This window comes from Cricetulus griseus, chromosome 2, assembly GCF_003668045.3.
Source record: "Cricetulus griseus strain 17A/GY chromosome 2, alternate assembly CriGri-PICRH-1.0, whole genome shotgun sequence".
Lineage (NCBI taxonomy): Eukaryota > Metazoa > Chordata > Mammalia > Rodentia > Cricetidae > Cricetulus > Cricetulus griseus.
In genome coordinates this window covers 341,031,686-341,045,808 of record NC_048595.1, presented here as the reverse complement: position 1 = coordinate 341,045,808, position 14,123 = coordinate 341,031,686, and the positions used below count along the sequence as shown (strand labels likewise).

Here is a 14,123-nt window from a genome sequence, read left to right as displayed (position 1 = left end):
CACACACACACACACATGACTCCCCTGCAGCCAGCATTCTGGGCATAAAGAAACTTGTTTCAACTGATAAAACATGCTCTTGGGAGATACAGAGAGCAAGAAAGAGGCAGAGGCCACTTTCCTGCAGCTATTTTTGTAGCCAGGAAAGGTCATCAGAATACATGAAGTCATCATTCTAGAGTCCATTGATCTCTTGGCTATCTGGAAGCAGCTATGATGCCAGTACTGGCATACTGGCAGCGGGAGAGTCAAGACTTCTTGGTTCTCAATTTCTGCTGGAGAGTAGAATTCCAGTCTCTTTCCTTCCTCCTGTCTTTCTCTATTCTATCTATCTATCTATCTATCTATCTATCTATCTATCTATCTATCTATCTCCATCATTATCTACCTATCATAACAGCTGATGGAAGCTACTATACTACAATTCTCTGGCCTTCTACCAACTTCTTTAACTATCATTTTTTTCTTAAAGATTTTAGGGTGTTCTGTAGTTTATGGGCTAAACCATTACAGACATACCAGGAATATGATGACTGACTCCCCTTTTCCTGAACTAAGCAAGTATCCAGGCTCCATCAATTTTAACTTTTACCAGTGCATAGGGAGAAGTCCTTTTCCTATGACTACAGATCCAACTATGTTGTTGGTTATCTTAATGTTCCCTGAAGGACTGTTAAACCATTTCGACTATCTTTGTCCTCATTTCCAGCCACCATTGATGTTGTCTAAGTATAGACCTTAAACTCAGCAGTGAGTCTGGCCTGTAGTAGCAATTATACAGTCAGACCCAATTATAAAATTATAGTGAAAATATATACTTGATTTAATGGCTAATTCTTTACCTTGTCAAAGTTCTTATAAAACAATGAGAAAAATTTAAATATGCAATGAAAAATACCCAAAAACTTTAAAATATTTAATTTTAAAAATTAATTTTACAAATGTTTTTGTTTTGTTTTGTTTTGTTGTTTGAGACAGGGCCTCACTATATAGTTCTAGCTGGCCTAGAATTTATTCTGTTGTTTCTTCTATCTTTGAACTCATGGATTTGCCTGCTTCTATTTCCCTTGTGCTGGAATTAAAGTCATGCACCATCATGCCCAGCACATCACACAGTTTTTAGAACTTGGGCTGTCACTCAGTGGTCTTGTGCTTCCTTGCATATTCAAGGCACTGGGTTTTATTCCCCAGAACTGCCAAAGTGGTGAAGGAAGCTTCAAGTTTTTTCATAGGGTGACAGCAATATTGAGAGGAACGATCCATCAACTACATAGAGGCAGAAAGAACATTGGAAATTAAGTTCCCATAGGTACCATGGGAAAATAGGGGTTGCCTCCTGGCCTCCTAGTTCCTGCTAAATGAATCAAGATTCTATTAGTTAGTACATCTTGAAACCTTGAGTTCTGTCATTAAAAACATTGGCAAAGCAATTAATTATTCAATTACTCAAGAAAAAATGAGAATGACAAGGTGAGAGTTGCCTGAAGACATTTCAAAAAACATGTATGTAATATTGAATTAACAGTATTATACACAAGGGTAACTGAGCAATTTCCTCAGCTTTTCAAAAACCATACCATTAATATAACTCAAGTAATAAAAGCATCTTAACAGTGGGGGGGGGTTAAGAACATTGGTGAACAGCCTTAGAAGTAAGAAATTGACCCATTTAGATAGACCCATTAGGTTTCTGTAAATTGCATTTATTTATCTGAAAAGCCACAGAATTCTAAGCAGTAGTTAAGAGAAATTCACATCTAGGAAAATTAAAATTAAAAAAAAAAAATCAAGGTGGGGTCTCCCTATGTAGTCTTGACTGGTCTGGATCTGGCTATGTAGACCAGGCTGGCCTCAAACTCATAGAGATCCATCTGTCTCTCCCTCCTGAGTGCTGGGTTTAAAGGTGTGTGCCACCACAGTCAGCAAGGAGAATCAGATTTTAGAACATGCATTCACTTGAGAGATGTTTGCTAAGCTCTGATTATTTCCTACTCTCTATGCTCAACAGGAAAGAACTAGTTTCTGCCCTCACAGAATGTTACTTAAAATAGTAACATTATGGGAAATAAAGTACCTAATGATACTGGAATAAAAAATATTGCTTATTATGGAATGAGTATGATATGGGAGTATTTACAGTCATTAAAAATAATGATTTTAAGATTCCATTGTTTTTTTCTGCTGAGTAGTACTCCATTGTGTAAATGTACCACATTTTCTCCATCCATTCTTCAGTAGAGGGGCATCTAGGCTGCTTCCATGTTCTGGCTATTACAAATAGTGCTGCTATGAACATTGTTGAGCAGATGTCCTTGTTGTATGAATGTGCTTCTTTGGGGTATATGCCTAGGAGTGGAATTGCTGGATCTTGTGGTAGACTGATTCCCATTTTCTTGAGGAGTCGCCATACTGATTTCCAAAGTGGCTGTACAAGTTGGCACTCCCACGAGCAGTGGAGAAGTGTTCCCCTTTCTCCACATCCTCTCCAGCATAAACTGTCATTGGTGTTTTTGATTTAAGCCATCCTGACAGGAGTAAGATGGTATCTCAGAGTTGTTTTGATTTGCATTTCCCTGATGACTAAGGATGTTGAACACTTTCTTATGTGTCTTTCAGCCATTTTAGATTCCTCTATTGAGAATTGTCTATTTAGTTCTGTACCCCACTTTTTAATTGGATTGTTTGGTGTTTTGGAGACTAGCTTCTTGAATTCTTTGTATATTTTGGAGATCAGCCCTCTGTAAGATGTGGGGTTGGTGAATATCTTTCCCAGTCTGTGGGCTGCCGTTTTTTTCTTTCTGACTGTGTCCTTTGCCTTACAGAAGCTTCTCAGTTTCAGGAGGTCCCATTTTTTAATTGTTGATCTCAGTGTCTGTGCTTCTAGTGTTATGTTTAGGAAGCAGTCTCCTGTACCAATTAATTCATGGGTATTTCCCACTTTATGTTCTAATAGGTTTAATGTGGCTGGGTTTATGTGAGGTCTTTGATCCATTTTGACTTAAGTTTTGTGCAGGGCGAAAGGCTTGGGTCTATCTGTAGTCTTCTACATGTTTGCATCCAGTTATGCCAGCACCATTTGTTGAAGATGTTCTCTTTGTTCCAGCATATATATTTGGATTGTTTGTCAAAAATCAGGTGTTTGTAGGTGTGTGGGTTAATATCAGGGTTTTCAACTCTATTCCATTGGTCTACCTGTCTATTTTTGTGCCAATACCACGCTGTTTTCAGGGCTATAGCTATGTAATAGAGCTTGAAATTTGCAGGAAAATGAATGGAACTAGAAGAAACCATTCTGAGTGAGGTAACCCAATCACAAAAAGACAAACATGATATGTACTCACTCATATGTGGATTTTAGACATAGAGTAAGGGATTACCAGCCTACAATCCACACTGCCAGAGAAACTAGTAAACAAGGAGGACCCTAAAAGAGACAAACTTTGTCCCCTGTAGAAGGAGAAAGGGTCACAATCCCCTGAGCAAATTGAGAGCATGGGAAGAGGGGGGAGGGAGCTATGAGATTGAGAAAGGAAGAAGAGGAAGGATGCAGAGGTCATGAGGGAGCAGAAAGGTTGAGTCAGGTGTAGATTAGAATAAAGGATATGTGATAGGTAGGGTTTTAGTTGGGGGGTGGTAGGGCAGGAAGGGAGGGAGAAGAGAACTGGGATTGTCATATAATTCAATCTTATTTGTAATTCAAATAAAAATGATTAAAAAATAATGAATTTAACTACAGTAAATTAAGTAAAATATAATATAAAATTATGAATGTGTACATACCCATAATCACTAAATTATAAAAATGATATATAACTAAAATTATATGTATCATTCACATAGAGAATAAACTTTTTCAATTGCATATGACCAACAGAAGATCTACTAAAATGCTAACTAGACTCATTTCTGAATAATAGAATTGTGTGCATGTATGTGTTCCAAATTTTGACAACTTTTATATGTTGTTTTAGAAGTATAAAATATATTATTTATAGTCATAAAATGACTTAAGAAAAATAGCATCCTAGTTTCTTTTCTTGTTGCTGTGATAAAACACCCTGACAAATGCAACTTAGAGGAGAAAGGATTTATTTTAGGTTATAGTTCCAGGTTACAGTCCATTATTGCAGGTAAGTCAGGGCATAGGGTAGTCATGTTGCATTCATAGTAAAAAAGCAGAGGGCTTTGGATGCATGCATGCTGGTTCACAGTTACCTCTCTCCACTCTTCAACATCTATCTATCTATCTATCTATCTATCTATCTATCTATCATCTATCTGTATATGAGTGTTTGCCTGCATGAATATATGTGTGCCATATGCATACAGTATGCCTTGAGACCAGAAGAGGGGGTTGGATCCCCTGTAACTGGAGTTACAGACAATCTTGAGCTGCTCTTTGAGTATCAATAACTGAGCCCAGTTCCTCTGTCAGAACAGCCACAAGTGCTCTTAACTCTCTAGCCATATCTCTAGCCCCCTTTTTCTCTACTCTACACAGTGCAGTATCCAAAATCAGGGGGTGGTGCTACCGATAGAGAATGGATCCTCCTACTTCAATTAACATACTTAAGATAATTAGTGACAAACACACCTGCAAGCCAACCTGGTCTAGACAATCCTTCACTGAGACTCAGGTGATTCTAGATTATGTCAAGGTGATAATTAAAACTAACCATTACAGACCACATATATTTTCAAAACAACCCCTTAAAACAACCCCTTAAGACTATATCACCTATACAAGCAGATGTATGTATTCGTGTAAGACAGACAGACAGACAGACACACACACACACACACACACACACACTCACACTCACACACACACACACACACACACACACACACACACACACACACACCATGTATTGTATAAGTAGACTAAAACCTGATCATCTTTTTAAACCCTTTTCAAATTCTCATGGAAAAGCCATAGAATTTTCTCCCTCCCAACTGTGAACTGTAAAAATTTCACTTTGTGGGTCTCTGATGACCCCAAGTTACAGAATGGATCAAACCTCTTTATGAGTGGCAGGTTGAGAGTCCAATTCTAGTGAGACTGTCTGAAACAGATGTGATGTATTGTAGGGTGCTGCAATGTCCTTAACTATAATCTTCTTCAATAAGTACACACTCGAGTCTTGTATAAATAATACTGAAGATGGGCTACATGGAGCGTCTAACACAATCTTTTTTTTGTCTGGGGCAGGCAAGTTGGGACCTCCTCTTGAGATCAAGCTGGGAGCCTTGAACTGCACAGCTTTCAGCATCCAGTGGAAAACACCGAAGCATTCTGGTAGACCTATCACTGGATACACGGTGAGTCCAGTGGCATGGTGGATTCTGCTATTTGTGTGTGTGTGTGTGTGTGTGTGTGTGTGTGTGTGTGTGTTTGACTGTCCATTCTCACTATGTTGGTATCCCTTATCTGCTTGGGTTCAGAAATATTTTGGATTGGGGATTTTGTTTTCCCTTCAGATTTCAGAGTATTTGCTTAATACAGAATTAGATATCTTGGGTCTAGGATTCAAAGCTAAACCCCAAATCTAATAAATGGTTCATATGTACCTTATACATACATAGCAGGAGACAATTTTATATAATTCTAGTGCATCTAGGTTTTCACTCATCATGTGAGGTCAGGTGCTAAATTTTATTTTTTTATGTTTTGCTGTCACACAGCACTCAAAATGCTCCAGATTTTGAAGCAACCTAGAGTTTGATTTTTGTATTTAGGCACTCACTCTGTTTGTGGCCCATTACATAAATCTTCTTGTGTTAATAGCTGTCAATCTCCTCTTGTGAGCTGGTAGCACCATCAATACATTGGGATCTTTCCAGTCTTCTTGCTTTGTAACAAAGGAAAAACAAAGCAAGAAGAATGTGTAGTTTCTATTACCAGTTGCATGCCATCAAATTCAGATAATAATGCAGAAGCAGAGGAAGTCATAGGGGGTCACTGTGAGGATCTGAGTTAAAGGGGTGCATAGGTAAAGTAGGGGAATGGTTAGTGACTGCATCGTTCCCACCATGCTACAAACTAGGTTGAATTACTACAGCCCGCCAAGAAGCTTTTCTTGGAAGAGTGACTTTAGAGATGAGGCAATTCTAGAAGTCAGGACATTTCAGACTTCTGAAATTTTTGTGACATTGGGAGAGCTGGCTATATCAAGCCCCCAAAGCCCCACCTCTGGGGTAGACCATTTCTTTTGGAATGGAGAGAAAACTGCTTGAGTCCCACCACTCCCTAATGTCTTTGTTTCACTGAAGAACAGAGGCTGTTGTTCGCAGTCAATGCCCTCTTGTCTCCTTAAAGTAGAAACTTATTTTGAGACTGTCTTAGCAATAAAAACACCATGACCAAAAACAGCTTGGGGAGGAAAGAGTTTATTTTAAGGCAACTTTCAGGTCACCATCACCGAAGGAAGTCAGGGCAGGGACTCAAGCAGGGCAGGAACCTGGAAATGAGAACTGAAGTAGGGGCCATGGAACAGTGCTGCTTACTGGTTTGCTCAATCTGCTTTCTTCCAGCACCCATAACCACCACCCAGAGTGAACAGGGCCCACCCACATCAATTGTCAAGCAAAAAAATGGACCACAGGCTTGCCCAGGGTCATTCTTATAGGGGCGTTTTCTCAGTGGAAGTTCACTTTTTCAAAATAACTTTTTCTTGTGTCAAGTTGACATAAAAAAAAAAATGAACCAAAGTAGGGACTCACCTACAAACATGGGAAATGAGTGCCCCAAGAAAGTTATATTTGGGGGGGAAGGGAAAGCTGAGTCAAACTCTGCCTATTCTTCCTCACAGAAGGGGTCTTTCTCCAACTTGTGCAGGCTTATAGCCCTATCAGGTACTACTCTTTATTCACAAGGACCTAGTACTTGTGGGGCAAGGTGACATACTTCAATACCCACAACCTTTCTCAATGTTTGTGAAGCTTTGATCATAGGGAAATGTTGCCTCTATTCTCACCAAGGTTTCTCCTTCTCTTCAAGGTATTCTTCTCTGAGGTTGGTTCAGACAAGTCCCTCCAAGAGCGGTCACATAATGTACCTGTTGGCCAAGATACCCTAATCACTGTGAGTACTTCCATGTAGGTGCCAGGGTGTTTGGGACCTTAGGGAAAAGCAAATAGATTACTGGCTTGCTACATGTACTTCCAGGTATATAATAATAACAAAGGTTTGTGTTAGCATCCTCAAGTGTTTCCTGTATGCATTGCTTCAGTGACATGGTATCTCTTTCTCCAGAAAGGCAGGCATTTGATGAAAGGGTCCATCCCAGACACACTCCATTCTTCCCTAAGCGAAATCAGCCACCAAAAGGCTGCCCACCTCCGCCATTATTTTCTTCATAAAATTCAAGGCTGACATTTTTGTAATCTCAATAAAACTTTATAAATAAATGTGACACGTCTGTGTGTTCCCAACCGGCTGGCGACATGATGCAGAAGAAATGATGTAATTTGAAATGTATATTCATGTGGTTTGTTGTTTATTTTATTTTCCTAGCCCAGCACCATTCGTGGGCTCCTCTTGTTTCCTGTCAGGGTCTCTCAGGGTGAACTTGCCTTTGGCTTCTTCTGGTTTCTTTCCTTTCTGTCCCTTCATCTTCAGGCTGGAGCTTTGGAATAGCTCCATGAAGCATGACACTGGCTCCTACAAAACAACACTCTCATGATGGTGGTGGTGGCACGGCCTGTCACTCCCATTTAATAAGTGCCTGCTGAGGACAGCACAGCCCGGAACCTATTTGTCATCTTCGATAAGCCGCTATTACTTATTAAGTGTCTGCCACTGCCGAGCACCGTCCCTCCTGCTTTATGTTTGTTTTTCTGTTTAATCTTCACAACTCTTCCATGACCTCATTCTACTGACAGGAATGCTGAAACAGAAAGATGAAGTAACTCCCCCAAATCATATATTAAGAAGAGCCAGCATTGCTGCACACCTTGCATGGTGGTCTGAGCTACAGATCTGGCTCATCTTTACTAAAGCTCTCAGGGCCTGGAAGAACCAGCTATGCATTTCACCTTGCCTGCATCTTCCTGCCAGCCTTCAGCCCTACACTTGATAGCCTCTGAAGCCCTCGGCCCCAGCCTGTGGTTCTCTCAATCCTAAACTGAAAGATTAGGACCAGGCATTAGGGTGTCCTGTCAATTTCTAGAATTACAGATTCTTGTTGACCTAACAACTGGCCTGTGTGCCCACTGCAAGGTAACATGTAGTCCCAGTTTGGGGACACCCATTCATTTGGGTTAGCTCCATTTAGGAAATCATCTGGAACTTTCCATAAACACATTGACCCAGCCATTTTCCATAGCAGAATCCCTACCTGTGAGAACTGTGAGCCTTGAAGCTCACAGACAAGGTAATGACCACATGGAGCTTTGAAAACTAGAGCCTGCTTGGTGCAGGGAACCTGTGCTGTGTTTGTGGCTCAGTGAGACCAAGTCAAGGCAGGTGTAAAGTAGAAGACCACAAGATAAGACATGGGGCTTCTTCTGAACCTGCCCCTCCCATTTGCAGGTAGAATGTATTCCAAAGTGACTTTGTTTAAGCTTTGGCTTTGTCCCATGGAAGGAATGCAACGATCATACTGCAGTGAGAGCAAACTGAACTCTATAAAATCTCACAAAGATGTTAGATGTCATGCCCGATGCTCTGATGCTGCCTGTTATTTACATCCAGGCACTTGGGAGTCCTGTCAATTTCTACTATTCCAGCATCTTGCTGATGTAACAATTGGTGTAGTGACTTCTGTATGTCCACTGCAAGATATAACATGCAGTCCCCATTTGGGGATATCCTTCAGTCTTAAAAAAATGCACCCTTTCCTGATGGCATGTAATCCTAGTTACACAGGAGGCTGAGACATGAGAATGTCAGTTTAAGGCCTGCTGGGCTACAGAGTGTGTTCAAGGATACACTATTAGTCACTTATTAAGGCCATATCTCAAAAGGAAAGGAGAAAGAAATAAAATGGGAAAGGTAGAAGAAAAACAGTGATTAAGGTAACAACTTAACAATAGAGTACTTGAGTAGCATGGGAGAGGCCCAGCATTCAAACCCAATATATAAAACAAAACCAAAATAAACAAAACTTATATCTACCCTGATAAAGCAACTTGAGAGCAGTATAAGACCAGATGCTGTTAACCTGTCATTTAATACACAGGATTTGAAAGGGAAATATAAATCTTGACACAAGTCAAGAGATAAAACTTGGGGCTGAAAATAGAAACAGAACTTTCTAGAAAGTCGGACTCAAAAGAATACCATCCCAATGGGAGGAAATGGCTTGGACCTTTAGGATGGGCATGTGTGTGTGTGCACATATGGCTGGGTGCCTATATGTTCGGGTGTGGGTGAGGACACTTGTCCAATATACAGTAATAGAGTAGAATTAATGACTATGCATAAATGCAATAAGCCAAGAGGAGGGAGTGGGAAGGCTTGCAGAATGGCTCTCCACGAGTTCAGATTCCTGGGCTACAAAAAAACAACCAGTCAATCTTTCTGAGTCTCAGTCTCCCACCAACAAAATAAGGATCCTAAAGCTCTCCGAGGCCACAGATGGTAGCTAGAGTTCCCAAACTATGTGTCAGGGGTTTTCAGCAAATCTTATAAGGGCACTGTTTAATACTTTAAAACTTTGGGGCTGTCATGAAGGCTTAATGCACAAAAGAAGTTGACCTGAGTTTGTTTCCTAAAACATGTAAAGGTGGAAAGAGAGAACTGACTTCACAAAGCAGTGTTCTGCCCTCATAAATGTTCATACATGTACCACAGCACGCACACACAAACACACACATAATAATAATCTTTCAAGGAAAACAGTAACTCTCTCTGTGAATTAATATTAAGAAAGAATTTGGAAAAAACTACTTAGTAAATGGAACTGTTGTGTATTCTTTTTGGTCCAAGATGATACAAAATGTATCTGAGAAGTAATGTGTGCCCAAGCAGAGGAAATCTGTGACCCCTGGACCTTAGCATATCAACCTGTAGCATATAGATGTGGTGAGAATTAAATGGGGCAATGGTTATAGCACTTTCCAGCACTCCTGCACAGAGTAAGACCTAGGAAGTCCTTAATATAATTCACATTGCAAAGAAAGGAGTACATTTGCCTCTGCCATATCCACGGGCAAAGGCAAGAGCTCTGTGGGTTGCATTTAGCCCTGCAAATTATTTCTTCCTCTTTAGTTCTCTTCTGTTTACCCTTCTTTCTCTCTCTTTGGGAACCTCCTGATCATCAGGCAATTTTTGCATGTCTTTAGGAAATTCAACCTCAACCGAACCCAGGATCAGGAAATGTTGAATTTCCTACCTCACCTGGTCTTACATAAGGTCTACTGTAGATAACTAATCCTAGGGTTGGCAAGTGGGATTTTAATCATTTAGGAAGGAGAATTAGGGTCTTTGTGCCTAATGTGTTATCTCACATGGCAAAGAAAGGCTAAAGGGTTGAAGTCCTTTGAACTCTGTTCTAAGATTACCGGAAGCTGATTGAAAAAGAGAAAATATTTAAACTTATTAACAGCATAATAGGAGAAGCCCCGCCCCCAAAACCCAACCTCTCTTATCCTTACTTTTAACTGCCCCAGAGTGTTCTGATGGTAACATAGGCCCCGTGACCAAAATTAAATTGACTTGATTTTCCAGATTGAATGCCAAGTAGAGAACTAGGTTGACAATTGGTTAGTCTGATTTAAATGATACATTGAAAGGTGGAACAAAACAACAGATAATTTGGCCAAAGTAACCTGGCTGGCAATGTGGAATTCTTAGAGGTTGTTTGATAGTCTTCCTTCTAAAAACTTCTAATTTCGTTAACCTTTATTTATTTATTTTTTACATTCCAATCTCATTTCCCCCTCCCCCTCCTGCCATCTGCTCCTCAAAGAGGGTAAGTCCTCCCCTAGGAAGTCTACTAAATCTGTCTCAAGGCACCTCTGCACCCCCACACCCCTGTGTCTAGGCTGGGCAAAGTATCTCTCCATATAGAATGGGCTCCACTAAGTCAGTTTGTGCATTAGTGTTAGATCTTGCCAGTGGCCTCATATATTGTCCCAGTCACACCATTGTCACCTATATTAAGGTGATCTAGTTTGGTTTTATGCAGATTCCCCATTTGTCAGACCTGAGTCAGTGATTTCTCACTAGCTTGGGTCAGCTGATTCTGTGGGTTTCCCCACCGTGGTCTTGACTCCTTTGTTCATTTTATCACTCGTCCCTCACTTCTGTTGTACTCCAGGAGCTTGGCCCATTGGTTAGTTGTGGATTTATACATCTGCTTCCATCTGTTTCTGGATTTGGTTAGCCTTTTGTACCCACTTCATCCATCATCTTAGAAAGATGACTTGAAGCTCCACTCAGGAAAACAAAATAATGAAAACAAGCAACAGATATTTGATAATATTTTTGAGAATTAGAAACAGAAAGCAATGTTATACTGATGATTTTCTTACATTCCAATTGTGTATCCTCAGTTAAGTGTTTGAGCACACACCACTCTATGTATATTTATGTATTTATAAATTATACATGTAGGGCTATACTAATATATTATGTACATTATAAAATCCCACAGAGTCTTCAAAGAGGAGATAAAACAGAAATAGAAAGTTCTGGTTTCTTCTGCTATCTTAGTAGTTTGTGACACTTTACCTGGAGGCTCTGGGTAGCTCTTTGGACTCTACTGGTCTGCCTGGGCCAGGACATGAATTCTGTTCAGGCCGTATCTAAAGTTGGAGAGAAAAAACTTAGGAATCGGAAGATTTGTTTCTAGTTCCCACTCTGATCAGCTGAGCAGAGGTGACCTTCAGCAAGGTCACTAAACTTATCAGAATCTCTTTGACAGAACAGGGGTGGATTAGCTTCCTGACTGGAGCTACATTGGTCCATAGAGGACATGTAAGAAAATGCCTGAGTATTTTAGTGGGCAAACACCAAGGTGATAAACTCACAGCACACAGGAGAGACTTCACACAAGGGGGAATTTTAGCCCAGGGCTCCTCTCTTCCATCCCATTGACCACTTATTTTTAAAGATTGTTTTTGCACACATGTGATCTCTCTCTCTCTCTCTCTCTCTCTCTCTCTCTCTCTCTCTCTCTCTCTCTCTCTCTCTGTGTGTGTGTGTGTGGGGGGGGGGATGGTCATTGGATCCCTTGAGACTTATGACTCTCTCTCTCTCTCCTTCCTCTCACTCCACTGTTCTGCCAACCCTTTGTTCCCTCATCCCAATGGTCCAAAGTGTCTAACTGCCTCAGTCACATTATAGTCAAGGAATGAGGAAAAGAGGGAAGGGACCACACACCCTTCCTTCTGAGGGATAGCTCAGAAATCGGCTTTTCATTTTCATCTCCATCTTATTGGACTGATTTCATTCATGTGACTATGCCAGAGAAAAGGAGGTTGGACTTCTCTTGTCATGGTCCAGCTGAAGTGCAGGGATTCTATTATGAATGAGGAGTGGATGAATATGAAGAAATAGAATAATAAGATCAAATTGTGAATGAAAGGATTACTAGGGCAGTAGATACAGAAAGGCAAATGAACTTTGGGCAACCAGAGACTAAGCATAGATATTAATGTGCTATGTCTGGCAAAGAGAAGTTTGGAAAGACTAAGTCCTGGAACATTTTATAATGGGAGCTAGACTCACTTTTGCTTGAGATAGCTTCATAGTGATTGGTCCAGTTTCAGCATCTATAACGTGGGAATGACAGCACTGAGCTCTCAAAGCTATTGTATGGACTGAAAGATGCACTGGTGTGCCAAAATCTTATAAATACCAAAATACTACGTAAAACCAATTGCCTAAATCAGTCATGAGATTCAAATGTGATGCCATGGAAATCTGTGAAGAGGGCAAAGATCTTGGGAAAGAGATGTCTTTGCTCAGTTACCTGAACTTTCTCTCTAAGTTCAGTGAAATAAATGACTTGCCTTTTAAAGTCTTTGACAGATGTGAGTCAGTGGACATAGATTCATTGACAGATGTTCTTGGTGTTGTAGTGACAAAGGATGCAACTTTAGGAAGTGAGTTTGCATTTTAGAAAAGAATAGGGAAATAAAAATCAAGTTATCTTTGGCACCCAACTTTGCCAAAAAAAAAAAAAAAAAAAAAAAAACCTGCAAGAAAGAAGTGGAGAGGGAGATGGAGAGGCTGCTGGATTCATTCTGGTGAGACGGAGTTGGGGAGACTTCTGGATTCACTCTGGCTTCTCCCAGAAATCATCTTCAAAAGAAATGAAGTGCATAAGGCAGGAACATCTTGGCTTGTTTTCAGACTTTGACAAAGCAACAGAACACAGCAAAACTTTTTTTATTTAGAGAAGAACATATTCAACATTTTCTCGAGTTTTGTGAAAGGCTGAAGTGGCAATCACAGGACACCCAAGGACAAACATGTAAAGATTTATAGAATTTCCTGGCGTCTTACTAATCATTCCACACTCTCTCACAAGTTATAATACTCTGAGAAATTCTATTTTGGAGGAGAAGTGTCAGCAGAAGAAATGACAGTAAATCACTGAATCCAGTTCTTTCTTCATGGCCCCAACTTCTTAGTACTCTTGACCCCCTAACAGTTAGGCCATCTGGCTGACATCTCAGCATAAGAAATGATGGGCTGGAAACAGTTGGCCTCTGACTCTCCCCATCTGAGGGTAACACTAGTCTCCCATATCTAATGAGCAGTTTGAGTGCTTGCTAATGCATATATGCCCACTTCTACAAATATAATTTTTCTTGGTTTTTATTTCTGATACACTTATATTTCTGATCTATGAACATTCATGCTTGTAGTTACATAAAAATCTAGACTGCAGTGTTTGTGTGTATTTATTATTGATTTAAACATCACAATACTTTTCAGTAAAGATGGGATTCATTTAAAATTCAGGTTTTGAAGTCATAGTGAGGAGGGCTTGGATCCTTACTTTGTTGCTTACTAAGTATACATCCTGAGAAAATTGAATTAAATAAAAGTGTATGCTCAAAGGCAAACACATAGGATAAATAAAACATCCACAAATGGTAATTAATGATAGTTAAATTTGGTATTAAATCTGGAAAAACTGATACTAATCTATGAAACAACATGATTT

General features: G+C 40.0%; 1 protein-coding gene across 2 annotated transcripts in view; it reads left to right on the top strand.

Annotated features, from left to right (window-relative positions):
- Egflam (EGF like, fibronectin type III and laminin G domains) overlaps positions 1 to 14,123 on the top strand; it is a 163,970-nt gene that overhangs the window by 63,151 nt on the left and 86,696 nt on the right. For both annotated transcript variants that reach the window (XM_027401335.2, XM_035440594.1), the window contains exons 2-3: positions 5,213 to 5,322; positions 7,001 to 7,084. In XM_027401335.2, the coding sequence (XP_027257136.1) occupies positions 5,213 to 5,322; positions 7,001 to 7,084 (194 nt within the window). The remainder of the gene's footprint in view (positions 1 to 5,212; positions 5,323 to 7,000; positions 7,085 to 14,123) is intronic.